The sequence below is a fragment of the Mytilus trossulus genome, chromosome 1 (genome assembly GCF_036588685.1).
Source record: "Mytilus trossulus isolate FHL-02 chromosome 1, PNRI_Mtr1.1.1.hap1, whole genome shotgun sequence".
Taxonomy (NCBI): Eukaryota; Metazoa; Mollusca; class Bivalvia; order Mytilida; family Mytilidae; genus Mytilus; species Mytilus trossulus.
In genome coordinates, this window is record NC_086373.1 from 107,385,465 (window position 1) to 107,398,071 (window position 12,607).

General features: G+C 32.1%; 1 protein-coding gene across 1 annotated transcript; it reads left to right on the top strand.

Moving 5' to 3' along the window:
- The first annotated feature begins 3,972 nt into the window (after positions 1 to 3,972).
- On the top strand, positions 3,973 to 8,309 carry LOC134711603 (uncharacterized). Its single transcript, XM_063572304.1, has 6 exons — positions 3,973 to 4,134; positions 4,374 to 4,492; positions 4,858 to 5,038; positions 5,906 to 6,079; positions 6,545 to 6,673; positions 7,497 to 8,309. The coding sequence occupies exons 1-6, from the start codon at positions 4,098 to 4,100 to the stop codon at positions 7,574 to 7,576; spliced, it is 720 nt and encodes a 239-aa protein (XP_063428374.1). The 5' UTR covers positions 3,973 to 4,097; the 3' UTR covers positions 7,577 to 8,309.
- The last annotated feature ends 4,298 nt before the right edge of the window (positions 8,310 to 12,607 follow it).

Here is a 12,607-nt window from a genome sequence, read left to right on the forward strand (position 1 = left end):
ATTGTCCTTTAAGATATTAATATAAAATAATGCACAGAAGAACAGCTCAAATATGCATTCTCAATTAGACCTGGGTGTGTCTGTGCCTTTGTATATCAAACACAGCAAAACGACTTTTAAGGTTAGGGAGATTATGGTTTATTTGTTTCTTGAAATTGTCCCCTGAACTAGCTTTCATTTACTGCGATCACAATATATTAGATCCGTACTTGTTTTGTTATTTGATTTTTTTACTAATCTAATTAGGCAATAAAAAAATTAATAAGGAAATTGGTATAACTGCAATGAGACAATGGTTAATATCCACATACCAAAAGACAAATATTGAACTTATCACAGCTCATTGCAATGCCTTAGACCATGAGCAAAATCCACATGATATAAAAGTGACAAATTGTAAAAAGGGGTAGGTCCGATACGGCCCCTTTTTGGCCTCAATATATAGCAGTTTTACAAAATTGTTAAAATGTGAACTTTTAGCTATTTATTGAAAAGTAGAATGTTTCTGCTGCGTAAATATGGGCTGTTCTTTTACAATACAATGCACATTCAGTGGTTGTCGTTTGTTTAGTTGTTACATATTTGTTTTACGTTAATTTTTTTTTCATAAATAAGGCCGTTAGTTTTCTCGTCTGAATTGTTTTACATTGTCTTATCGGGGCCTTTTATAGCTGACTATGCGGTATGTGCTTTGTTCATTGTTGAAGGCCGTACGGTGACCTATAGTTGTTAATGTTTGTGTCATTTTGGTCTTTTGTGGATAGTTGTCTCATTGGCAATCATACCACATCTTCTTTTTTTTTTTATATATATATATATCGGGTTATAGCATCATTAAGTCATGCTAAATAACTGAAATCTTCACAATTCTAGCATTTTAGTTAAATTTTAGACGGTTTCCGTCTGAAATGAAAGTGGCCGCATTTGTGTTCCTTCTTAATATTGAAATGTAAGTTGTATTCGATGATAATACATAACATATATAAAGGTTGAGGATGAACACGGATGCGGCCACATTCAATTTTGACAAAAAAAAAACATCTGAAAAGTGACATTTGTTGGCATATTTGATAGATTTTTCATATTTTAGCTTGTTTCTAATGACTAAATCATTTAAAAATTTCACATAAACTAATTGAATCATCTGAAATAGACACTTAAGTGTTTAAAAAACGGCCAAAATCTTTCGTCAGATGATCCTAAAATTTGAGATCAAAATTGACCATTACCGAACCTACTCCTTTTCGAATGAGAAAATTGCCTGATCTATACAGAAACTCATGAATAAAAAACTAATATGACAGACAGGAACCAACAACAAAAAAAACCCAGGTTACAGATTTCTGCCATGTGACAGACTCATAACGAAGGTTGCCAGGTTTAACATGTGTGTAAGTGCTCCACCTCATAACATATAGGACAGTTGTGTAACAAAACAAGATAAGAAAAAATCTGTAAAAATCAATTTGAAAAGACTTCAGTCATCATTTTAGTACTTTGCCAAAAAAAAAAAGGTAACAAAGAGTAAAAATAAACACAAACTATCAAGCCAATTCTACTTATTGTTACTGAAATCTCGTTTACAGAAACATTTCAACTTGAATAACTTTTACCTCATTTTGTCTTGGGTGAAAAGCTGTCTCATTGGCACTCACACCACATCTTCCTATATCTATTGTTCTCCTAGAATAGAATGTCCGTCAGTACACTTTCGACGGACGTCAGAGCTGTCTTAGGTGGACACATATATATATATGCAATGCCAAATTGTATGTAGGACCATAAATGATGTTTAAAACCTGGATTACAAAACATACAGAAATGAGAAGATGTGGCATAGTTGCCAATGAGACAGCTTTTCACTCAAGACAAAATGATGTAAAACTTTAGTAACTTTACGTCAGTGTTAGGCATTTAACCACGAGCAAACCCAACACCGACTAGCAAGCTATATAAGGCCCTGACACAACAAATGTTAACCAATTCTTACGAGAAAAATGTAAGGCCAAATGTATGTTCAAACTATGAACGAAAAACAAATATGATAAACAGCAACAAACAACAACCACTGAATAAAATGTTCTTGAATTAAATAGTTATCAAAGGTAAAATGTTACGGAGTTAAACATATTTGAAGGTGCACATCGAACCCCTAACTGTGACAAGTTCAAAGTCAAAATCAAGTCATAAAAATCTAAGAATATAACTTTTAGTTATGTATTGAACTGATAAATAAATGCAACAGTAGTATACCGTTGTTCGAAATTCATCAATCGATTGAGAAAAAAACAAATACGGGTTACAAACTAAAACTAATGGAAACACATCAAATATAAGAGGAGAACTACGACACAACAGAAACACAACATAAAATGTAACACACACAGAAACGAACTATAATATAACAATGGTCATTGTCCTGACAAATAATTAACACAATAGCAGGATAATAATAACAAACAATGGACTAAAACATTTTCTCAGTTGATCAGTTTGAAGAGATGAGTTCATACAACAATTGAGTGAAACTTTTGATAAAATTTGTGTTGTTAAAGGACAAAACTTTCTTAAATGGAAAGTAAAAATAAAATTGATGCTTTGTACCAATAAAGACATTAAACAATACCAATCTTTTATGTTGCAAGCAAATATAATAGTTGAACTGCTTATGAAAATTCTGATACCCACTACATAGAAAAGTTTTCCGATTGTAATTCATGTTTTTGCTGCACTTTAGATTTCTGTTGTTTCGTTGTTTTCCTCTTATAGTTGAATTGTTTCCCTCGGTTTTAGTTTGTAACCTGGATTTGTTTTCTTTCAATTTATTTATGACTTTCGAACAGCGGTATACTACTGTTGCCTTAAAATCAACTATAGAAAAAACCTTATGATATTCACTGAGAGGAAATATGATGTTTGTTTCTTATCATTCCATAGATAAACCTCTGGTGTCTGCCTCATACGAATAGAGGAATAAGTCATCAAGAAGAGGATGATATTTCAGCAAGTTATCTCAGAGTGAACAGTTTTCTTCTGTTGGCTTTTCCAGTATATTTTTTATTGATATTTTGTTAATCTATTCATCGAGAGTAAAAAGGGTGATTTAGATATTAAAAAACCAACAACACTCCACCAACACATTTTAATGTGACTGTTCAGGAGCTTAGTGAGTAATTCTATGTGATTGTCGTTTTTATTTAATTTTTGAAAATTAAGTTTTAATTTCAGATCTTTGGTTTTATTTTTCTAAATCAATTAACAACTTTGAAAGACCCAGGATGATTTAGAACTTTTCAAAAGACAAAGACGCCTGTTTATTTTGAAGATTGTTAATGTAAATGTTTTGGCCTCTACTAATATGTATCTTTCGATTACTTACCCGTTAGCTTTTTCATTGACATAGCTGTACGGTTAAATGACCGTTGAAAAACATATTCAATAAACGTGACAAATTATATTTCAATAAAACATGAAGCATTTATGCATCTTGATGGTGTTTAAGTTTAGAGAACTTTTTATATTTTCCTATTACAAGATGTTTGCTTCTCTTGTACTCTTTGTAATTATATTTCAAAGATTAAGAACTCGAGATTTTTTTTATACCATTAAACGAGGAAAGATACTTTGAGTGTGTACTCTAACAGGTCTTTGAATTTTTCAATTCAAAATCTACCATCGTCTGATTTCGGTATTCATTAAGTCGGCAGTTACAATGTAGAAATCTATACATACACGTTAGGGAATAGAATGTTTCCTTAAGAGAACATTAATTCTTAATATGGATGTTTCTGTTCTTTTGATTATTTCACTCAATAGAAATTTAGAACTATCTAAAAGTCAGAGATATATAGAATATGTGTTTGAAAATATTATCACATTTAAAAGCGACCTTCTTTATTAACTAGATCATACGTCCAACTTATTGACTAATACTATTTAATGTCAAATGAACTGGCTGATTTTGTGGAACTACGGAGAACGACACCAGATCATTGTCTTACAGTGACCAAGGTTTCCAAGTTACAACAAAAAATAAGTATTTATATAGTAAATGTGGAGTTCAGTGCCTCAGATAATGTGAGCAACGATTATTAATTATGTGGACTGTTTTAAGTTTGTTATCTTTTTTGACGGGTGAGATTTCAATTTAACCCTAGGTTACTATAGTAACCATATTCTGAAAGAAAAAGAAAAACATTTTATGGTAAAATATCATTGCATTTCAATCATTTTTGTGCTATCTCAATTTTTTCTTCAAAAATTAACTTGTGACCAGATAACGAAAAGATACAGGTTCCAGTAAATGTTTACTATACACTAACATAATTTTTCTATATACTAGTAAACTAATACTTTTGTTTTGTATTAAACAGTTTGTCATGCAGCAACCTGGCAAATAACGCCATTCAACACATCGGCTGTCACGGGAGAGAACGGTACCTTGGCTTGTATAGTAATAAAAGCTAACGGAGAAAACGTACAGTGGAAGAGAGTAAGATATATTCTATTTGTAAAAAACTAAAAGCAATTTTTTTACTTATTTCTAGGTGTCTGTGAACACTGCAATAACTAAGTTAACTAAATTTAAAATGATGAAAACTAAGTTTAAAATAATGATAACTAAGTTTAAAATAATGATAACTAATTTGAAATTAGGTAAAATAATGTTTTAAGTTCAAGATAAGAAAAAAAAAACATATAATAGATTAAGTACACTGTTATAAAACTCATAACTAATGTTGATATGTCTTTTTTGATATAGGCTGTTTGGTTCGTTAGTTTCTTGTAGGATTACCCCTTCTTTTATTCATCATGAACTTCCACAGATTTGTACTGTAATGTGTGGCTTTTATTTAGGTGGTAGGCAGTTCAGTTACAGCTATAACTCTAGATAATACCATCTTAGCCAGTGACAAGAGCAAGTATGCTGTGGCTGGGACGTACAATCTAACAGTCACCAATGTACAGGCGTCAGATGAAGGCATCTATCAGTGTGTTGTAGGGGCTACCACAAATCAGGCTTCTCTACAAGCTGTGGGTAATTATATATTTTAATTGTTAGTATTAACACCTTCTGAATTAAAAAAAAAACAACTCTATGGATAATTCGGTGACGACAAAGATTTGACCGAACGAACACTTCGTCCTTAGTTGAAGAGACGAGCTTCCCAATTAAGAAGAACAAACTAAAAGGGCCACGAAAAGCATAAAAAAAATGTACGATCCACATATAGTTTAGCTCTCTGATAAAATGCGAAGGATATCAAAAACTCGACACAATAAAAAATATTTTTTTTAGTGTCAACGAGACCATACGCTAAAAATCTAAATGACTTTACAAATGAATGCAGATAAATGCAATAGCTAGTTCAAATGTTTTATTACACGCGTTCCTTAAAAGCTAGTTTAGCATTTGTTATTCACATTCAATGAAAATACAAAACCTAGTGTCTATTGTAAGCACATTATGAATTAAGTATCTGCCAATATTTTAGACATCACCTGTTTAGTTTTCAATCTTGATTTATTGTCTCATTTCTTTTATTCTGAGAAATACAATTGAATCGACTTTCTCGTGTATGATATTTTGTTCAGCTAACACTCTTACTAGTCAGCACTTCGATGTTGATATGAACATCAATTATACGATCATTTTTTATAAATTTCCTGTTACAAAACTTTCAATTTTTCCAAAAACTTGGATTTTCTTATTCCAGGAATAGATTACCTTAGCTGAATTTGGCACAACTTTTTGGAATTTTAGGTCTTCAATGCTCTTCAACTTTGTACTTGTTTGGCTTTACAATTATTTTTCTGAGCTTTTCTGGTGAGTCTTATGTATACGAAACGCGCGTCTGGCGTATTAAATCATAATCCTGGTATTTAAGATGTTAATATTTTTTAGCTTTACCTACAAATGTATCCACCTATTGGGAGACATCCCCAACCATTGGGAACATTGTCAACATCACTTGCAGGGCAACATATGGCAAACCTCCTCCATATTTGAGGATTTACAAAGATAACATGGACATCACACATCTAGCTTATTATTACACAGAAAATACCAGATCAAGCGGTAAGACTTGTATCTAATGTATTTATTTTGTAACTATCACTAACATGTATGTCGTTAACTTATCATTTAAAGTAGGCGGAAAACTAAAAAAAAGGAGATCTTACATAACTTAAGTAGTTTTTGTCACTAGTTTTGATTTTTTTACTATACGAAACGTTTGGTATTTTAAATGTGTACTGTATTTGTTCACTATCAACACTATTAATATATTGATAAATTTAAGATTGAATTTTTTTTTGCTCACAACAAAAAAGTTCGCCTATATATATTGATGTACTACACTATTAGTATTGTTACCATGACATTTTGTCGTCGTTTTGACTGCATCTCTACAAAATTATACAGAGCACTACTGGAGACGCAAATGTGTTTCTGTCGGCGCGAATAGTGGATTCTTTTCTACCATGAAAAAAGAGATAATCATACTAAAGTACCCGTTTACATATATTTGTTGTTTGATTTTAGGATACGGAGACGCTGTCGCCAGTGCCGCTTTAACTTTGACCTCACTTGATGTAAACAAAGACATACGTTGTGAAGTTGAATATGATGGTCTTTACAATGTTATGAACTACACAATGAACACAAATCTCAGTGAGTAGAAATATACAGAATAAGGACATGTGGTGCAATTGCCAATGAGACAACTATCAACAGAAGCCGATGTAGATTTATGTGGAAAATTTGGTTGTTAATAAGGGAATCACTGAAGTATGACCGTAGCGGGCCCCCTCTTATTTAAAATTCTTGATCCGCCACTGCCTTTCCAGTCTCAATTTTATATATTGCTCACTTACAAACAAAGTACGTAGTAAAAGAAGTAATAAAAAAAAACGAAATATAAATTGTTATTGCGGAAATGCTACATGGTTGTTGCTATACCTTTTAGTGCCATTGTTGCATGGTACTTTTTATGCGATAGTGTTTAGCAGATATTTTCTAATATATACAGAGCATACATACATTCACTCTAAGCTATACAAAAATAGTTGTTGATCATTTTTCGTTCATCATGTAATTAAGGTGCAATAAATATGGATAGTATTAAAGCTCTAAAATAACAAATAAAAAATATATATTTTAAATAAAATTTTGAAAGGAAATGGGGTTTGCGTCAAAGCGACAACAGCCCGACCATAGAGCAGACAACAGCCGAAGGACACCAATGCCGAGATACATATAGTGATGAATTAAATTGACTACAACGTTTTCCTTTTCACGAACTCGATTCAATATCTCTATATTTTGTTTGTTAACGTTACATGATGTTCATATTTCCTTTAGTCTTATAATATATGCCTTCGCATTATATATTCACTATTTAACGTTTTCATGCTGATATATTCATTTTTTTATTTTTCGTCTAATGCGAATATTTCCTTATGAAGCTAACCGGCATTTTTTATTTATCTTTTAGATGGTGGATCATCCATAAAAGTACATGGTTTTGGCTCTGTGATAATGTTAGTGATGGTAGTAATTATTCAGGCTATGTAGACTGAAAACATTGATGTGACATCTGCGATGGTTCCCTGTACAACTTTATATCTGACTTTGATTATCAATGAACTGTGTGTTTCTTAATAAGTAATACACAGTTATAAATTTCAATAATTCAATTACTCTGTAATTTAAAAAAAAAACCCGAGGGAAGCAATGACTGCTTTGATTTCGCTTCTGAATGTCCTCTGATCCTACATTTCTATTGCGTTCCTCAGTGGTAGAATTCTGATTCTCAATGTGGTTAGTAAAGGATGGATTCTATGGAAGGACATGAGGATATTACTTCTACAAATGCAAAATCACTTAATGTGTTTATTGATAATCAATAAGGGATTGTTCACCTCTGACTACGGTTCGTTTTCGCTCTTCTAAAGAACGAGATATGTTTGAATACTATTTAGAACTCATAAGAAGGATCGTTGTCACGGAATAGAAGTTCCTTCATAATGTAAGTTTCAAATGGAAAAAATATTCTGGAATATTACTTCCACAGGAATAAATGTTACAGTAGATGTTCCTAACAGAATAAATAGTATAGAATATTTGTTCCATCAGGTACAGGTATTATGGCATTGTTTATAATAAAGTTTCCACTGGAACTGCCTTCTGTTAGGTGGAACAAATATACGTTGACAGGGTTTGTGATAAAACTTTCGTTACTTGGAATTAATGACTTGTTGTCACGTGTAATACCATTGTATTTTCCAAATAAAGATAACAAAACGGTTTCTCTATCATTTCTTCATTACTCCAGTTTTATAAAATCCTCAATTCTGTATAGGATGAATGTAATTCAAAATGATAGAGATTATAGATAGAACATAGAAGCCACCCTTTTGAATCCTTATTCTCTGTGTGTATGGTGTTTAAGTGAATTTATGGTGTCGGGTGACCTACACTAAATCATATTTATGCCAAACGGGACTATTTTCCTTTCTTATCATATCCCCGCTTTAAAAAAGTGGGGGGGGGGATACTGTTTTACTTCTGTTTGTCCATCCGTCAGTCCGTTCGTCAGTCCATCCATCCGTCCGTCAGTCCGTCCGTCCGTCCGTCCGTCCGTCCGTCAAATGAATATTTTTTCTTATTTTACTCAAGAACCTTCTTGACAAGTATTTCTGAAATATGGTTCCTGGTTTTATATAAGTCAGCTATATCGTGTGATGCGTTTTCAGATTCATCACTCAACAACTTCCTGTATACCGAATACTTGTATCATTTACTGATATTTCTGAAATTTGGTTTCAGGGTTTATATAAGTCAGCTATTCGGTGTGATGTGTTTTCTGATTCATCCCTCAACAACTTCCTGTAAGATACCGAAATATTTCGGCTGGGGTAGTAGCTCGCAGTTTTACTTGTTTTCTTAACAATTTTCTTTTTTGTGCCGATGATTTGTTGGTTTCCTCTTATGGAGTGTACATATCTGAGATTGGTTCGATATGCGTACGTTTATAGTGACTAAATGTATTGACGTCTCAGATTTTTAATTGTAGGATAGTATTATATCCTAGATCTAATACTTTAGACTGCGATCATTCCTTGAAATTTTATGATAAGTATATATTTTTTTGTTTGGTTATTATTTCCTTATATTAGAGTTTAAAGTGTTCGACTGGTTTTACATCGTATTTTTAAGTATGAATATAAAAAAGAAGATGTGGTATGGTTGCCGATGAGACTACTTTCCACATAAGACCAAATGACACAGAAATTAACAACTATAGGTAATCGTTCGGCCTTCAACAATGAGCAAAACCCATTCCGTATGAATGTTCTGTAAATCTATATAATTGGCCGTAGAAACGGGAAGTTTAAAATTTGATATAATCCAGACTCAATTATATCTGCCTGCTAACTCTAGGTCGGAATCCTCGTCATTATTTGTATCTGCCTTCTATAGACCGGATCCCTCGTCATTGTTTGACGTATATGTCAAATGGTAAATGTTTTTGTTGCTGTATACACCCGTCTATTCGATGTACATCCCACATTTCCTTCTATTTCGAATCATTTTCATATTTCCATAAAGCTTTAGCGACAGAGATATATTAATCAGAATTTGGTAAAAAAAAGTTTCGACCTGCATTTTTTTATTGTGAAGTTTAAATTAATTCTTTATAAAGTAAATCAGGGATAGTCTATACTCAATAATAATATAGACCGTCCCCGAGTAAACCAATAAAGGAAAAATTGTCAAAATATTTTCAAACTATATATGCAGATACGCCTAATAAGGAAACGTCTAATAAGTGTATCAAACTGATTAGAAAGCTTATTATTGGGATAGAAATTATTATTGTTTAGTATGTTAAGTACGACGACCATAACAAATTTGCACTTATAAATCCGACAGACAAACAAACTTAAATCATTTGAAATATTTGAATAACGAATATTACTGTAACAAATATTTGAAATATGGGAGAAAAAAATCTAGATTCTTCAAAAGCAAATAAATGCATTTTACCTATATGTTCTATTTTAGCAATAGTAAGTGTCTATGTTTCTTGATGTACAAGGAAATAAAATACAAAATTCATACTAGATTCATTTGAGATGATTTTTAAAATTGATAAAACGTAAACGTTTTGAACATGTTTACACCAGAACAGATTTGTTCTAAAAAGTTTAGTTTTTGAGATGTAAGCCAAACATTGCTTTTGACCCAATTGTTCTATTTTCAGTCAGAAATGGAACATGTTAATCAAACAGAGATGCATTTTAGGAACTCTTAATGAAATCTTCGTAATGGATTTGATATTTTAATTTCAGATATTGCTCATCTTACTTTTGAGTGTAAAAATTCGTTTACTGCCAGAAAAAAATTCAGCAGGATGTTACTAAAGGTGTTATAAAGGCCAATTTTTCAAACCCGATTCAAGTCCTGGGGGTGAGGGAGTATTGCAAACAAGTATTTGATCAAAGGCTTATAACTGAGTTATCCTCTCACAATTTAGATGAGCACTAGTACTACTAGTGTTAATAATTTGATAGGTAAAGAAATGTTTCTTGCATACATTAAAATTGACAAATTGCTATGAATGTGAAAAAGAGATATGGTTCAAAGTCTCTATGCTGCAAGATGGATATCTCAGATTCGTTAAAACAACTTCCAATTAAAAAAAAGAGCAGTTGAATCTTTTTTTGTGTTAAGTGGAACAGTCAATAAAATCATTTCGTTCGTTAACCATTTGGTGTCTTTTCAGACCCTACCTGCTGCACAGCTAAGAACAACTATAGTATTATATTTATTTTCCGTCTTTTAGACGACTTTATTACACTAGACAAAACCCTCTAATTGTGGAGAAAGAACAATGGCTTTGCTACGCTTATTTGTCAACAAACACAATATTTCTTTGTCATGTAATTACTGTTGGACCAGTTTGCGAACTTGAATGCCTAGGTATTATTTTTTGACACGATTCTATCTAGGCTTCCTATAGACATAGAGCAGAATCTCACAATTTATTAGTTTAATTTAAAATTAGAAACCTTGCACTTGCAGAGAACATGAACAATTACAGTCTGCCAAACTGTTTTAGGGTTTGTCCGACCGAAAAATAATTTGATCTTTTCTACTATATATTCAAATAAAATAGACATTTTGTTTTTTACTGCAATTACTCGTAGGTCTCAATTTTCTACAAGATTATTCTGTCAGGTCGGGCCTTTGTTACTTACCTTTATAAACTGATGTCCCCCGTCCATTTTATTAAAGAATAAAAATCAAAGTTGACAGTGTGGCTACAATTTCTGTCTACCCGGATTGGAATTAATAAGGTCTATGAATCTTGCTCAACCTCTACAGCAGATTTGCATTTATTAACGGATGCTTCACCATGTTCACCTACCAATGGTTTTGGAGGTTTTTACCAAAGAAAAAGGGTTTTTTGACACTTGGCCGAAAGACCATTCAGTTATTTCAGCTAACACCATTTTTGAAGATGTATCTTATTGTGTTGTCAAAACAAATGTAGTTTTGGCAGTTTTTCAGATGTTTTAATCAACTAGAGGCTCTAAAGAGCCTGTGTCGCTCACCTTGGTTTATGTGCATATTAAACAAAGGACACGGATGGATTCATGACAATATTGTGTTTTTGGTGTTGGTGATGTGTTTGTAGATCTTTCTTTACTGAACTATCTTGCTGCTTACAATTATCTCTATCTATAGTAAAATTGGCCCAGAATGTGACAGTGGAAAATATTTTGTTAAAATTTACCAAAATTTACCAAAATTGACTGTAAAGGGCAATTATTCCTTAAGGAGTCACTTTTTTCTTGTGGACTTATTTGTAGCTCTTACTTTGCTGAACATTATTGCTGTTTACAGTTTATCTCTATCTATAATAACAATCAATATAATAACCAAAAGCTGCAAAATTTTCTTAAAATTACCAATTCAGGGGCAGCAACCCAACAACAACTGCTTGTTTTAGAGATATGAGCCAAAAAATGTGTTTTACCAGATGTACTATTTTTAGCCATGTCTGCCATCTTGGTTCATGGGCAGATTCATCAGGCACATTTTTTTAACAACATTCCCTAATGATGATTGTGGACAAGTTTGGATTAATTTGTCTTAATAGTTTCAGAGATTTTTTTTAAAATGACAAAAAGTTATAAAAAAATGTTAAAAATTGAATATAAAGGACAATAACTCCTTAAGAGGTGAACTGACCATTTTGGTCATGTTGACTTATTTGTAGATCTTACTTTGCTAAATATTATTGCTGTTTACAGTTTATCTCTATCTATAATAATATTCAAGATGATAAACAAGAACAGCAAAATTTCCTTAAAATTACCAATTAAGGGGCAGAAACCCAACAACGGGTTATCCAATTCATCTGAAAAATTCAGGGCAGATAAATCTTGCCCTGATAAACAATTTCATCCTCTGTCAGATTTGCTCTAAATGCTTTGGTTTCAGAGATATAGGCCAAAATCTACATTTTACCCCTATGTTCTATTTTTATCCATGGCAGCCATCTTGGTTGGTTGGCTGGGTCACATTTTTTAAACA

What these genes read in the sequence shown, in the direction of transcription:
- LOC134711603 (XM_063572304.1), top strand. Translation starts at nt 4,098, where the DNA reads ATGTGGACTGTTTTAAGTTTGTTATCTTTTTTGACGG. An exon ending in TTTGTTATCTTTTTTGACGG is followed by an intron (nt 4,135 to 4,373) that starts GTGAGATTTCAA and finishes TGTATTAAACAG; the next exon opens with TTTGTCATGCAGCAACCTGG. An exon ending in GGCTTCTCTACAAGCTGTGG is followed by an intron (nt 5,039 to 5,905) that starts GTAATTATATAT and finishes AATATTTTTTAG; the next exon opens with CTTTACCTACAAATGTATCC.